Source organism: Hyperoodon ampullatus (assembly GCF_949752795.1).
Source record: "Hyperoodon ampullatus genome assembly, chromosome: 15".
Classification (NCBI taxonomy): Eukaryota; Metazoa; Chordata; class Mammalia; order Artiodactyla; family Ziphiidae; genus Hyperoodon; species Hyperoodon ampullatus.
The window spans coordinates 10,855,579-10,872,068 of record NC_136928.1 but is presented as its reverse complement, the minus strand read 5'-3'; the positions used below and the strand labels follow the sequence as shown (position 1 = coordinate 10,872,068).

General features: G+C 40.9%; 1 protein-coding gene across 1 annotated transcript in view; it reads right to left on the bottom strand.

Annotated features, from left to right (window-relative positions):
• Window positions 1-2,068: 2,068 nt before the first annotated feature.
• RMND5A (required for meiotic nuclear division 5 homolog A) overlaps window positions 2,069-16,490 on the bottom strand; it is a 48,353-nt gene continuing 33,931 nt past the window's right edge. The window contains exons 4-9 of the mRNA XM_079721020.1: window positions 14,807-14,907; window positions 9,852-10,018; window positions 8,993-9,158; window positions 5,887-5,989; window positions 3,750-3,904; window positions 2,069-2,483 (exon numbers count right to left, since the gene is read on the bottom strand). Coding sequence (XP_079577146.1) covers window positions 2,420-2,483; window positions 3,750-3,904; window positions 5,887-5,989; window positions 8,993-9,158; window positions 9,852-10,018; window positions 14,807-14,907 — 756 coding nt within the window. The 3' untranslated portion in view covers window positions 2,069-2,419. The remainder of the gene's footprint in view (window positions 2,484-3,749; window positions 3,905-5,886; window positions 5,990-8,992; window positions 9,159-9,851; window positions 10,019-14,806; window positions 14,908-16,490) is intronic.

The window sequence follows — 16,490 nt, the reverse complement described above, 5'->3', positions numbered from 1 at the left end:
CTCCTTCACATTTAGTCACCGGTGAATTTTAAGTCCATGCATTTAATTAAAGAAGGTTACAAGACATCATTTGCACGTTCAATTGTCAGGTCAATAGAGTTTCAAATTTTTGGCCCAAACCCTGCCCAGGGGGACCCCAAGGACCTTGCACAGGAAGCTGTAAAATCAAATGCTTCCATTAAAGCATATTCTGTCTAAAGTTTCATGAGCTGCACAGAACACTGTCAACAGGATTTCCAACACGGGCAGAGGGAAAGAGCAGAGCTCTCTCCTGATTTTCTCCTTGAAACTGGCCTGAGCCAGCTGCGTGAAGGGTCTGGCCGCCAACAGACATTTACCACCAGCCTCTGGAGCAATGTCTGTATTGCTCCAACCTTATGTAAAGCCTAAATGTTGTGCAGGTATCTGAGGTGGAAAGGTGAGAGTAAGTTGTAACTAAAACTAAAACTACATCTGGCCTAGTGAGAAAAAGGTAAAAAAAAAAAAAAAAAAAAAAAAAAAAAAGACACTCTGGGTTTCCTTCAAAGGAAAAAATAACATAATAAAGCAATTTTACATCCTCGGCCAGAGTGTCGCCTGGAGTTCTCTCTACCTTCTCCTGGAGTCCAAGGAGCTTCTCTCTGCTCCCTTCCCTCACTGTGTTAGTGGACAGAGGGTGCCAACAGGAAAGCCGTGAGGCTGAGCTGGAGGCTGGGCACAGCGAGCGGCTCGGCTGGCCAATCGATCCCTGGCTAAGCCCCCCAGCACACAGTGACTCCTGCCATCAGCCTGATCACACACAGCAATCAAGCAGTACCCCTTTCCTTTACAGACAAATCCCCGTCCCCTCAGGTGAACATTTCAGGATAAACCATCCAGGCTAGGATACACTACAGCAAATGTTGCCCGTTTCCAATTAACTTAGCACCAAATCTGGTATCTCCCTCCCCCGCAAACGAAGTCAATCTGCAGTTTAAAATGTGAAGCGTCACATTTCTCTCTGCTTCTGTGTATTCTTCTTTCTTCATTTTCTCATGAAAGTTTTCCTCTATTGATATTCAGTTCCGTGTCAGACGACACAGAGTTGCAAAGTATTTGGTGATTTCCATATGACATTCTTCTCAAAATGAAGTAACTTCATGGGTTTAAGTCAGAATTATGTCCACAGAAGTCTTTTCCATGTAGTTCAGCATACAGAGAAAGACTCTTACACATGGCTATTTTTGGACAGTGCATTAAATGAAGATACCTCACAAGAGAAAAGATCATAATCTGTATCCATTAGAATAATATACAGATTCACAGTCAATGAGATGATATGCTTTGCAGAAGAGAGGCATTGAACAGTATACTATTCAAATACAAAAACAGCAATAAACATATTCTGCACTACAGAAAATCTGTTAGCTTCTAAGTTTCAGGGTTGAAAGTGATGAGTCTGGTAACTGCATTTTAGGACTGGAACATGCTTCTTCCCCTCCAGATACACAATGTTTGATGCTGGTGCACATATATATATACACACACACACATATATATATATATATACACATACACGCAACACTGTGCCTGCAATGATATACAAACGCAATATAAACAGCCAAGTCCTGAAAGCAGATTTTAGAGAAGAGGGCTACCAAGACCAAGAGAGCAAATATCAACTTAAGAACACTTCTAACTTCACAATTTTGTTTTATTGAACACTCTTTTAAAACAAGCACCTCTTGGCAATAAAAGCAAAGAAACAATAGTACTGCTTCCACTCTGTTCTAGTGGAAGACCGCTCACACCAACCTGCTAATAAATTGGTGATGGAATTTTATAACAGGCAGCCTGCTGGGGCTACAAGCAGACCTCAGATGCAGGTCTGCTGACTTCTTGGTGAGAGCTGCAGCAAGCAGAGGAAAACATCAAAAAGCAAATTTGGAATCTATCACAGCTCTCTTCCTTGAGCACAAAAACCCCTGCAAATTAGTTTCATTACCACAATTCAGTTTTTCAAACTTTTTCTGAAGAATTTTCATTTAATTATGTACACGTAACAGGAAATAAAACTTTTTCACAAACATTCTCAAGGCTTACAGTTATCAGGAGAATGACAAAAGTAAAAGCAGGAGAGATATTAAACACATGGCAGGAAGGTAAATTTCTGTTTCTGCTCTTAAAAAGTAAAAAAATCACCATATAATTAAGTACAAAAACCTGCATTGAATGACAACTGCTGGTGTATTTACTTGATCAGAAATGAAGACCAAGAATATAATAAAGCCCTATGATAATATTCATCTGGCGCACTCCCCTCAGTGTGTATACACTAAAATGTTGGCAAAGTTTCCGGAGCATTAGCTTATATAAACATGGGAGTCCTTGGTTAGCTGCATTAAATGGAACGTTCTCTCGATTCAGTTTCACTTACAAATTGCAAACTAAAGTTATTTCTTCAGAAAAATATCTGTTTGGCATCCCCTGGACTTTGTTCCATTGGACAATATGGACATTTTAATCTAAAGACAAGAAAGAAAACATTAAATCAAGGAACAGGATCCGTACTGAGCATTCAATTTTTACCTAGTTATAGAGTCTTTAACAATTACACACATACACACACACACACACATACACATGTCTGTTTTTTGCTTTGAGGATTAACTGTGCTTTCCCTTAACGTAACAGCTAAGCTTTGAAGGGTCACAAAGAAACACCATCCAAGCCAGACGCTAAACTTCAAGGCTCTTCTTCAGTGGAAATCAGTGAAAACTATTTTGAAAACAAAGACAACTGTTCTGAAAATTGCTTTTGGGGTTTCAGAAGTAAATCCAATTTTTCTTCTCCAAGGTTTAGCTTATACCTATCTCAAAATGACTTTCAGAGGTACTGGTGTCACAATCCACTCACATGCAGCAAATCTGATGCCAGCTGCTAAGCCTACAAGGCATGCAGCCTACCCAGAGCAGCCTACATGCCCTGTCGTGGCACACAATACCCTGCAGTGGCACATGAAACCAGCATGGTCTGAACCAAGATCAAGCTCTGGCTTCAAGTCACCACCTACCTGCACTCCCAGGGTTTCTGGGAAGAACATGAACAGCTTCAGGGCCTTCTCTTAAAAGAAAGACTTCACCATAATGGGTCTGAAATGAACTCCAATGAGAAATTTTCTAGTTGCCTTAGCTAGAAATAGGGTTTTGAGACTGTACTTTTAAATTTGGGTTCATTATGTATAGAAATTATAAATGTATATACCTGTTGAATTACAATTCTACAAATTTATAAATCCCATATAGATACGGTAATTCACTTCATAGTAACAAAAGTTAAATGCTCATCATCAGGGAGCTGGTTAAATAAATTATCACATTTCCATATGACAGAATAATCTACAGCTTTAAAAAAGAATGAGGGCTCTTTCTACACCATAAAAAAATCTCCAAGGTGTATCACTAAGTGAAAAAAAGCAAAGTTCAGAACAGTGTATAGTATGCTACCATTTGTGTAAAAGGGAGGGGAACGGCCTTGATGACAATGTACCACCCACCCAAAAAGTTGAGTTAAAGATCATGCTTATAAATCTAATCAATAAATTCATGAACAAAGACTAATAAAGACTGAGAAAAGATACCACCCACTAAACTAAATAAGTAGCTAAGAAATCTATTTATTTCTAAATTCTAGCTACATTTATTTATCCTTGTTACTTATCTTCCCACTAAGTTCCAAAAGACTATTTGTTTCTTTTTTTTTTACTGCCATTGAAAAAGTCAAACACTTACTTGCTACCATTAAACATTTTATTCAGGGCATCTCTTGATATAATATGACCACAGACCAATTTCATGGGTGGATTGTTATCTGTTGTTTGCTGACGAAGAATAGGACAGGCAAATATTGAGTGGTACCAGCACTTTTTACCAAGGTCCACTTCAATCTGTTTTTTAAAAAAGGTAAAAGGCTTAAGTTATATTACAGAAAACCATCCACATGTCAATACGTGCTCTGCAGCAAAGAACATTTATCAAACCTACTCATCTGAAGGTACCTTTTTACAGCACTCTTCTAAACTAACCAAAGATGGACAGTCTTTGGGATTCAAAGTATTACCTCATAATTCTAAATTATTTTTAACACTACGTATCAACCCAAACTCTGATGCCTGAGAGCAAGAGTCAAAGGCAAGGCAACGCTCTAGAAGTCAAATACTCTCGAAAATTCATCAGGATATATCGAAGAGTAAACCCACCAGCAATCCTGACTGTTTTTACAGGACCCTTAGCTAGGTGATACAATTCAGTGTGATAATCCCTTTAAAGGCAGACTAAACATTGTTTACTGCTGTGTGGGCTTCAGATCCAGATCTTTTCCATGTTTTATGTGTAGTTGTCCAGAGAAACAACCTGAAACAAGGGCTTTAAACTAAAGTTCAGCAGGAGAATTCACAACCCATCCATCTGAGCTCACAGCGCTTGTATCGGCTATCTCTCTTTGCAGTGAACAAAACAAAGGCTATGAAATCACCTTAGCACAGTGGTTAGCACAGGACAGAGGCTCCACAAACATCAGTTCTGTTTTCTTTCCTTTTAAATCTAAAATGGCTGTATCAACATAAAAGTCTATTGCTCAGATTCTTTCGAGAAAGGTGGCAAAGTGTAACAATAATCCTGAGAAAAAATGACCAGATCATCCCCTCCCCCGCCCCCCTGCAACCGTTTATTACCCTGACACACAGGCTTTGGGTGAATTCAGATTTCAGTGTGCTTCGTTCTAGTGTGCAAGTGTCAAAGATACTGACAATACACCTGGGAAACTGCCAGGTTCTTGCAGGCACCTGCCTCAGCCAAGCGAGTGAAGGCTCCAGTTCCTTTCGCTTGCTCAGATGAGCGGCAGCCCTGCAGGGTACTGCTCGTGTCCCGACCACGCTCAGGACTGGCAGTGCACCTGCGCCTTTCATCAGGACAGATCTCTGAGAAGCTGGGGCAACCAACCGACAGTTACCAGCTGGAAGAACAGGGTAATTGCAGATAAACGTGTGCACAGGGGTGGCAGAAAAAAAGCAAAAAGCCAAATGCATATTGTAGCCCTTTAGGATCTGTGACCAAGTCATGACAGGAATGATAATCCCTGTCAAAGTTGCAGTGCCTGTCAGAGGCCTGATGGAAACATACACACACGATGACCTCTGTTATTGCTCCATGTCGTAACTACTACGGCAACAAAACCTGACTACCTACTACGTGTCCTGTATTATCCTAAGCATCCCTCTGTTACCTTCAGCCTTTAATAGCCCCATAAAGAGAAGGATGGTCCCCTTTCAGAGGTGGACAAACTACTGCTTTGAGAAGTTAGAGAGTTGGCAAGTGACTGGAGCAGACGTTTAAAACCATGGCCCAGTCCATGACAACAGTGGACACACAGCACGGGAGGGCCACTGATGACCGCAGGTGTCACTGCGACGACCTTTAACAGCTATGCACTTATTTTAATTGGTATTAGAAAAATATAACCAGCACAAGCCTGTGATCTCATAAATATCAATGTTTCAGACAAAACTAAATTGAGTTGACTCACTGCTTTCATATTTTAAAAAGTTCACAGTACGAGTGGTTTAGCAACTGCACTTAGAACATACCACACGCTACAGTATATCCACCCTCCCCACTTCTGATGCTTTCCTTCATTAGCTGTCACTGCCACGCTAAGTCAAAATGGTAAGAGAGCTCCTCCAGCGCCTCCAAAGTGTACTAGCTCTCCACTTTTACTGTTTAATCATGTCTACATACACATAAAAGAACCCCTGTCAAAAGGCTACAATAATGTTCCCTGACTGAAAGGCAAGACAGGCATTTGAAATCCTTAACATCCACGTTCTTCTAATGACAGGAGAGGTAATAACTAACAGAAAATGGCACTCACAGGTAATTCATCTTTCTGGTTCCAAACTCCAGTGCACTGCCTCTGTTCGATCACAGCTTTGATATTAATTAAAGCTGGCAGCGCCACACAACCTGCTGAGAAACTGGGAAGGCAGAAGAGGAAATGTTAATGCCAGGCCAGGTGTCAGAAAGCTTGGTCCTAGGAAACGCCAAGTCCTCCAGACTCCATGCTATGTGCAGAGGACCCCGGCCATTGGATTGAAAGCATTACAAAGCCCTCTATTTTGCGTGCGCGCACGCACACACGCAGTCTTACAGTTTATAAAACCACCAGGTTTAATAAGCTCTGCCTACCAGTCATTAATGGCATTCTTTTTTTTTTAAATTGTTTTATTTTATTTTATTTTTGGCTGCATTGGGTCTTTGTTGCTGTGCGTGGACTTTCTCTAGTTGGGGCGAGCAGGGGCTACTCTTCATTGCAGTGGCTGGGCTTCTCACTGCAGTGGCTTCTCTTGTTGCGGAGCAGGGGCTCTAGGCACGCGGGCTTCAGTAGTCGTGGCACGTGGGCTCAGTAGTTGTGGCTCGCGAGCTCTAGAGTGCGGGCTCAGTAGTTGTGACGCACGGGCTTAGTTGCTCCGCGGCATGTGGCATCTTCCTGGACCAGGGGTCGAACCCGTGTCCCCTGCACTGGCAGGCGGATTCTTAACCACTGCGCCACCAGGGAAGTCCATTAATGGCATTCTTAACATTAATGACACTCTGAAACATTTTCTTGCACAGTTCCTTCCAGACCCAGATCACCCCTGTACACGGCAGAAGCACCTTTCTCATCTAGAAGTGCTGGCAGTCAGCTCTCCACTGAGTCCCCCTTCAGGACTGTCCTCATTTGGAGAAAGCGACCTGACCAGGGACACGTTCGATGACTGCTCCACCTGAGGATACAAAAGTTGCACCAATCTGGGACAACTGCACAGGCCACTGCAGCTCCAGAGCTCCGCAGGGGTGGACCGAGGCCTCTGGTGCGACCGCATCACAGTCCAGCTTCTCCCTCTGACCCTGCTGCCTTCACTCCCCACAGGGGCTGATCCCAGTACACTTCCTGCACGTGGGTCTCCGCTCATTTCAGAGTCTGTCCCAGAGAACCAGACCTGCAGCCCCACCACACCTTACAGTTTAACTGCACGAGTCTGTCTCCTCCGTTCAGGTGGAGCCCCTATGGAACGCAGGCTGAGCCTTATTCATCTCTGTGTCCCACACAATGCCTGGCACGCAGCAGGGATTCAAAACACCGGAGGAGCCAAATAAATAGAAGAGCTAAAAAGGTTCTTTTTTTGGCTGCGTGCTGCAAGGCACATGTAGGATCTTAGCTCCCCGACCAGGGATCGAACCCGCGCCCCCTGCAGTGGAAGCAGAGTCCTAACCACTGGACCGCCAGGGAAGTCCCCAAACAGTTATTGCTTAAAACTGGTTCTTAAACCTTTTGGATCTCAGGACCCCTTTACTGGCTTAAACATTAAGGATCTCAAAGAACATTTAGTTTTGTGGGTTATTCTATCATTATTTATTGTATTAGAAATTAAAACTGAGAATTAAAATATTGATTAATCACTTAAAAACAAAAAACATGTTATAAATAACAGTCTCACAAAAAAATAATTGTATTTTCCAAACCAAAAATAAACCTGAGAAGAGCAGCACTGTTTTACATTTTTACAAATCTTTCTAATGTCTGGCTTAACAGAAGACAGCTGGATTCTTACAACTTCCTCTGCATTCAGTCTGTTGCAATGTATTCTTCTGGTTGAAGTAAGTGACAAAAATCTAGCCTCACACAGATATGTAGTACTTAAACCGCCTTTTCAGATAACTGTGGATATTCTTCTTTAATGCCACACCAAAACTCAACAAACAGTAGTTTTGTTTTGTTTTTAATTTAGCTGCCCTGGGTCTTTGGTTGCAGCACACAGGATCTTCAGTTGTAGCATGTGGAATCTTTAGTTGTGGCATGCGGGATCTAGTTCCCTGACCAGGGATCGAACCCAGCCCCCCCACAGCGCCCCCCAACCCCCCCAACCCCCACCCCCACCCCCGCTGCATTGGGAGCATGAAGTCTTAACCGCTGGACCTCCAGGGAAGCCCCAACAAGTACTAGTTTTTTTTAAAGGTTAGTTGGGAAGTGGAATCTGAATCCTTGCCATTGTACTTTTTGTACCCTGCTGCACTAAAATCCAATGGTCTCGTACTCTGAATCTTTTACTCATGTATGATTTTGTGAGATCTTACTGATCTTCCAAGGGTTAGCACATTTCATTATGTTAATATCAAAAAAATTCAAATTCATTATTATTACCACCAGTCTCATCGGAAATGTCTTTAAGCATTGGGGAACTGTCAAGCTTACAGTGGTCGGTTCAAGTTTTCCCAACTTTCTATTTTAGCTTACAATCTTGAATTTTACCACTGTAGCAAAAGATACCACCAGTTACTTTCCCTGACATGACAAGCTTACTTCATTCATCTGAATAAATATCTGCCAAAAACCTGAGTGTGAGTACCTATAGTCTGTCTTCTAAGACAGTAAAAGTAAAAACTGTGTTCCAGGAAAAAAGCAAGTAGTTTTTAGCTCATAACTCAAACATTATACAGATGCTTTTTCCTGAGACAATCATCATACTGTCTCATGATTTGGCATGAGTTGAAGTGCTTTATCTGAGCTTCCTATTTGGGCACACAGAATGTTAAAAAGATGTATACTCAAAGGTCGAAATTTAATAAAGTGAGTGATTTTTAACGTTTCGTCAAGAACATTCTTAAGTAAAACTAAAATATCTGCAAGTGTGTGGTGGATGAGGAATACAGCAAGTCCTTGTGGGGTTTGGGACCACTGCCCCGATCTGTGCTAAGGCTGGAGCAGTTTAACCCACAACGTGAACACAGTGGAAAAGGCTCTCAGAGACCCCCCAAAGGATCACAGACCACACTTAGAACTAGGTCACTGCCAATTGTGACGATCTCTTGAAATACCAACTGTACTCTTCTTCAGAAAGACACATGTTCTCTCAGCTTTAAACGTCAAGAACTAGACAACAAATTAAGCAGAACTAACCAATGCAACGCACATTTCAATAACAGGACAATTTCCATACCTGACACTGAGCGGGGACTCCACGGAGAGCCCCAGGAGGGCACAGGCATCTCGTGTAAAGATGTCACAGATGTCAGCCCACTGGTTTGCGTCAAGCAGGTGAACATATGGTGAGTTCTCGATCCCTTGTCTCAGGTACACGAGGCTTCCCATCAAAACCTGAATGTCTAAACAAAAGCAGCAGCAATTTGGAGGTGTGAATGATCACACCCCAAACAGAGCTTGCAAGTAATACATTGAAAAAGGCAAGAATTCCCCCAGCTGACATGGCATAAAATAACTTACTGACAATGTCCTTTAAAATTCTGGTACTTACGCTTGGTTTCTATTAAAGAAACAGCACAGAGAAAAAGAAGAAGAAAAGGGAAGCACTAAATATTGAACTTATAATTTATACACAGCATAGTATAATTACCATTATCTAGAGAAGTAATAATCATGTCATAAATGGGGTCATCACATATCTTTGGCTGTAAAACTAGTCAGTCCCTCTACACTGACACCTGGGAGTAACTGCTGCTACCCTGTTGCACCTTCAGACACTCTGTCGTGGCCATAACAGCAGTATGGTGGGGGGATGCCGGGGGCAAGTGCATACTTTACGTTTTCTCTGTCTCCTCTTAGGTTAATGTAGAATCCCCCAAAATGCAATGTCTCTCTCTGACTTTTCAATTAAGAGGTTTAATGCTTTACTTTTGTTCTAGAGCCAGCCAAGAAGCTTTTTTTACTAAGTGATTTATCATCTACAATTGTTTCAGTTTATTAGCAAACGTATATTAGATCTAGTTAAGATAAACTTAAATTCCAGTGGCAGCCATGGTCCTGTTCCAACCATTAAAAACAGCTGACTCTAGACTCACCTTTTTGATGATTTAGGGCAAATGGCTGAAAATTTTTCGCATATTGTAATGCTTCTCGTTGATTTGTAGTTCCACCCATTAACAAGCTAATAAAATAGAGTCTGTGTAGCTTAAATTCCAAGGAGCTGTTCTGGGCTATGAGCATTTCTCGGTTTGATACCGCCCATCTAAAGAAAAAGCAAAAAAGATTCTTTTTTTTCAAAAAAGATTTTTAACAGTAATTAAGAGCACCAGCATGTGTGTTAAAAATGGTTTCAAACACCTAACACCAAAAAATGGGTTTAGTCTGCCATCCTGTGGAAGTCAGTGGTAACATCAAGCCCTAGGCCCAGAGACTTTGGTAAAGAAAGTAAACAATCTACACCTAAAGATGCTCTGCAGCCAGTGAAAGAAAGAAAAAATATTAAGTTAGATGACAATTACATATTTAATAAGGTTTAACACCAAGACAAGACTGTCTCTGACATTTTTGGAACTGTACAAGGCCACACTATGAAGTAGGTGTCAGCCATGAGATTCACTATTGACTGCCTAGATCCACTACTCTTTTCCTGTTAAACTGGCATGTTTATAAATGAAACACAAGATGCTGAAGGGGAACATCTATGTTTAAACTTTCACTGGTGCAAGATTTGGTGCTATACGTGCTTTGAGATTAAAAACAGTCATCATAAGTATTTACCCTCAAGATGCTTTCAGTCTAATCAGGCAGATAAAGCTGTGTAAATAACATATAGTGTCAACACACAGCACCAAAAAGATTTGTACAAACAGTGCTAATGAGGGAAAGAACAACATGCAGTTTTGAATGATCCAAAGTACAGTGACGCAGGCCTCTAGAGTACAAACAGTTGGAATAACCAATCTTGAGCTGGGACTACCAGTTAAAGGTGAGCACTAAAGCAGAAAAGCATTGTCAGCCAGCTGTTAAAATCAGATTTGCAAGCAAGTGGTAAGAAGCACTGCTTCATTTCTTTAAACATATTAACATGTAGAAGATGTTAGTATCATTCTTCTTCTTCTTTTTTTTTTTTTCTTGCGGTACGCGGGCCTCTCACTGCTGTGGCCTCTCCCGTTGCGGTGCACAGGCTCCGGACGCGCAGGCTCAGCGGCCATGGCTCACGGGCCCAGCCGCTCCGTGGCATGTGGGATCTTCCCGGACTGGGGCACGAACCCGTGTCCCCTGCATCGGCAGGCAGACTCTCAACCAATGCGCCACCAGGGAAGCCCTGCTTTGATTTTTACAGAACCAACTCTGTGGGAATCAGTATGTACCAGTTAATCCCCTTCAGAATTTTTTGAAGTTGTCTTCGCTAGAAGTTCACAGTGAATATTGGACTGTTTGATTCACTGAGCAGGAATAAGGGGTAGAACAGCCTTAATTAACCTGGTAAGAACAAATCCAAAACCAACAAAGCACACGACACTGCAAAAGCACAAAACTACAATCGGCACCAAAAATGTAATCCACTTGTCTACAAAGCACTAGAAGACATATGACAGAAAGACCAAAAAAACAGTTAATAAGTGAACGGGGTGCTGTATTCTGGCTAATGGCATTTCTAGCAGAAAACTTTTGATTTTTAATTTTTATAAAAACTAACGATCACTATACTACAACCAGCAAGCTAAATGTAAACATTCAGGTAAATTATTAGCTTTACTGTGGTTTCTAAAATTCTGCTCCCACATCTCCAATGTGTGCCAAGAGCCCTGCCAGCTTTGGAACCATTCCTTGTTTAGAGAAACACGGTAGACCAAAAAAATGACACCCAATAAGGTCACCTATGTCACAATTCTCTCTGTTCACTGCCAGTGCAGTGACTACTAGAGAGACCTTCTGGGCCTCTTCCATTAAAAGACCCCAAAACAATACTACTTACTTAGGTGACTAAGTCAGAAGCAACCCACATCGACGTAATTATCCCACAGAAACAGGAAGCGTTAATTGTCTTCATCGTCAGGCCTCCGAAAAGACTTGGCCCACTGTGAGCTCCATGTTTAGAATTTCCGTATTAATCCAAAAATAATTAAAACAAGATCCTACCTTCAGAGCTAGCTGCTCTTTCCCAGAAACCTAACTGACAGCACTGGTCTGTTTATCTCTCCTCTCACCATTCTGCCAGCCTGGGCTGGGATCTGTTTCTGATAATAGTGAATAAAAACGCCTCTCTCCAGTTCCTACGGCACATTCCACTACAACCTTTCACAGCGTTTTAAAAAGGCTTACAAATACCTTCTTCTTCTAGTCTATCTTGGGGCTATCTTCAGGGAAATGAGTGACATGCGTTTACTCTCGTGCGTTTTTCTCTTTCTCCCTTACTTCTAAAGTGACTCTCTTAGAGGAGGATATTAGGGAATATCATGTGAAGCTTTCCTCGACTGACCTTTTGACTCCATATCCTTTTTTCCATGGAGCAACTTCCAGGCTCAATTCCTCCTCTGTAAACCCAGTACTTACTTCAGGGGGTTATTATGAGGATTGGATAAACTAATACAAATAAAATGCTTAGAACAATGCTAGGCATATAATAAGCACTCCAGAAGAGACAACTATAATTATGACTACATCCCCATATGCAGATACTTAACATGGCAATATTCCCAGAAAAGCGAAAGGAGAAAATTTCTACTGTACAGTTGACCCTCCGAATCCACAGTTGCAGAACCTGCGGCTATGGAGGGCCTCCGCAGGTTCCGCAGCCGTGGATATGGAGGGGCAAGGATACCAGGCCGTTTTACATAAGGGACTTGAGCATCCATGAATTTTGGTATCCACGGGGGTCCCTAGAAGCAATCCCCCACGGATACCGAGGGACTACTGTACAGTAGTTTCCACTGTTAGTGCCAAGTGGATGGAATGAGTCCTCCCTTTGCCTGAGAGGCACTGCTTGAGGCTACAAATAACAGAAAACACTTACAGAAATCATTGATATATATGCCATAGTTACCAGTCAGAAACTGAGATCTTACAGAAAAAGCCCAAAGTTAAAAGGGTCTTATGAATTTTCTTCATTCCAAAAGGAACAAGCCCTTGAGAATTTTGAGGGCTAAGGCAGTCCAAATACTCAGCACAGTCTCTGGTACATAATAAGCACTAATAAAAGTTTGATGATGAACCTGAGAAATTAATGGATAAATGACTATTACCTCAAATAACAACTCATATATTATTTCTAAATCACTATAAGACAACTGGGAAACCCATTACATTTTTATATTTAGGCTCCCTCACTGTCCTTTATAACTGTTTAATCATTTAGGTGGAATATAAAAGTAGACAGAAGAATGGCTGCCATATTTTGTTTAAGAGGTGTTATTAGAGGCACTTGATTAAATTTAATCTCACAGGGATGTCACAATAAAATCTAAAAAAAACCAAACTATAAAGGTAACATGCATAGTACACAGTGGTGCTGCTTAAGTGACGTTTACATCTTTAAAGAATTAAAATAAATGAGGGACTTCCCTGGTGGTGCAGTGGTTAAGAATCCGCCTGACAACACAGGGGACACGGGTTCGATCCCTGGTCCGGGAAGATCCCACATGCCGCATAGCAACTAAGCCCATGCGCCACAACTACGGAGCCTGTGCTCTAGAGCCTGCGAGCCACAACTTCTGAGTCTGCATGCCATAACTACTAAAGCCTGTGTGCCCTAGAGCCCGCGTGCCGCAGCTACTAAAGCCCACGCTCCGCAACAAGAAGCCACCACACCACAACGAAGAGTAGCCCCTGCTCGCCGCAAATAGAGAAAGTCCGCATGCAGCAACGAAAATAAAATAAATGAGTTACCTCATATTTACAATTTATACAGAAATTTGATATTTATAAATTTACACAGGACTCTATCTCTGCCTGTTCACCGAGGCTGGTTTTAGAACTCTGCAAAATTTTCTAAGAACTGAGAAATGATGAGAAACAGAAAACTAACCTATGAAAAATTAAATGGGTTAGTAGAAGGAAAAGGAAGTGTATTTTTTAAAACTCATGAAGGATCTTCCCAACTGTTTTTTTTCCTGATAACAACGATATCAAATACTTCCAGTTTTAAAATCCCAGGATTCTAAGGCTATGACCTCAAAATAATATCACTGCTTCTATCACCCAGTTTCTTCCTTTTATTTTATAACTTTCCTTCCTTCCTCCTTCCCTTTCCTCCTTTCTTTCTTTTTAAAACAAATAACCTGATAATTCTCACATTAAAAAATTCTAGGACAGGGGTCAGCAAACTACGGCCACCGGCCAAACAGGACTTGCTGCCTGTTTTGTATGCCAGATGGTCAAGATGGTTTTTTTACACTGTTAAAGGGTTGTACAATAAAATAAAGAAAAATATGCAACGGAGACCTTATGTGGCCTGCAAAGCCTAAAATATTTACTACCTGGCCCTTTATGAAAAACTCTGCTGACTCTGTACTAGGATAATATTTATCAGAGCTAACCCAGTAATTTCGTGTAATTCACAACAATGACCAGTTCACAGTGAATTATTTTATGACGGCAATTAGAGTAAAACTCCATAACAATATTTGTTCTCTTTACGTATACCACTTGGTTCCAATAACCAATTAAATTGCTTTTTTTTTTTAGAATGCAAGCAGCGAACCCAGAACATTATGGAAGTTCAAATATCAAACTCAGACCATCTGAACAACAGTCCTTCAGTTATAAAGCTAGTCTAAAGCGGAGGTGTAGCCTAGCTAGAGGAAACCCTCTTCTCTCATGGGAATTCAGACCAACTGATAAGTGAAATAAGCCCTAACCATTTTCTCATATTGCATATCCCCCAAACTCACTTCGCTAAAAGAAATAAAATAATTCTCCCTTGATGCCTCTGAAGTCTACCCCAGGTGAGATATATATAAAATCTCAAAATCTCTAATGTGTTTTCTGACTCCATTTTCTTATAGAGTTCTCTCAAAGTACTCAAAAGAAAACAAACTCAGTAACTCACTCCAGAGCAGGTCTCAGAACTCGGACTTTTAATGCTTCTAATATTCGGTTTAACTCCACAAATGGTTCTTTCTGGCTTGGGTCTACAGAAAGACCAGATTCCTGAAAAAATTGAAAGAACTTTCATTAGCAGTAATCAGAATAAAGAGATATGGTGAAAGCATATTCTACATTATAAAATGTGAGGCAAATCACTAAAGATAATTTCTTTTTACCATGCATTTCTCTGGCAGAGACTGATGACTGAGCCCCAGTATCGTTCTTCCTCCTTTTCTATAATAGTAAAGCCCCAAATTTTAGCTGGGCACATAACCATATGGAATAAAGCTGGGCATGGCTTTGCAAAATGTAAGTTCTGGCCAATGAAACATAAGTATATACTCTTTGTCCCTTCCCGCAATACAAAATATCTAGCTGGGGTTCAGGCTATCCTGGACCATGTGGACAAGGGACACCTTAGAAACAGCAGAGCTACAAACAGCCAAGGTCCCTAAGAGCTTCACAGCACATGGCTACCATATATACAGTGGATGGCTTACTACCTCCGATTTCTGTGTAAGAGAAATAAACTTCATTCTTGTTTAAGGCATTGGTATTTTGGGTCTCTGTTACTTGTAAACAAAACTTAATCCTAAATGACACAATTTATTTTAGGAAATTTATATGGACACACACACAAAATCCCATAACGTACAGAGAAAGACTTGAGTTATTGCTTATCTGAATTGTTTAACAGAAAAGGCTTACATTAGAGGTCTGGTTTACAGACTGGCTTTAAATTATTTAATCCTTATAGTCCTTCATTTTTCTAAATGGAAAATACAACAGCACAGAATGTAAGCCACAGAACAGAGTCTGAAGACACACGAATTGGAACTGAATCCAAGTTCCTCCACTAAGAACCTGTATGGCCTTGGGCTGGTTACTTCTCCAGACCTCAGATTCCACATCTGTAGAATGGGAGCAGTCATTTCTTCCTCACAGGGTTGCAGTGAGGAATAAAGGCAGGTCTTGGCAGGTGGTAAATACTCAATACAGGGCAGCTGCTAATATTATGACTATGTGGTATTGGTAAACTGTTCTGAGACCCCTAACTTCATGTCTAATAGGAATAAAAGACAAATGCTGCTCACTTGAAGTAAATTTTAGCTTGAAATTCATTTGATAAACAAAGTTCTTTAAGCTGGGCTAGAGGAGAAAAGCAAATATAAACCTCTTTGTCCTTTTCTTCTCTGCTATACTAACCTTCCCTCTTAAAAGAGATGTTTTATACATACTACTGTATATAGAAGATAACTAATAAGAACCTACTGTATAGCACAGGGAACTCTATTCAGTGCTCCTGTAAGGACCTATATGGGAACGGACTCTAGAAGAAAGTGTGTATGGCTGATTCACTTTGCTGTGCAGCAGAAACTATCATAACATTGTAAATCAACTATACTCCAATAAAAAAAATTAATTAAAAAAATAAATTAAATGCCCTGGCTTATTCCAAACAAACAAACAAACAAAGAAACAAAAAAAAGAGGAGATGTTTGAAAAAGTAGCATCACTTCTTACCCTTGATTGATGACCTGGGACCAACATTCTGGGGCAGGAATAAGGAAATAATTTGAATAACAAGTTCTAGAACTATAATTTTCACCAACTTAAAAAAAAAACAAAAAACAAAACTTCCTAGT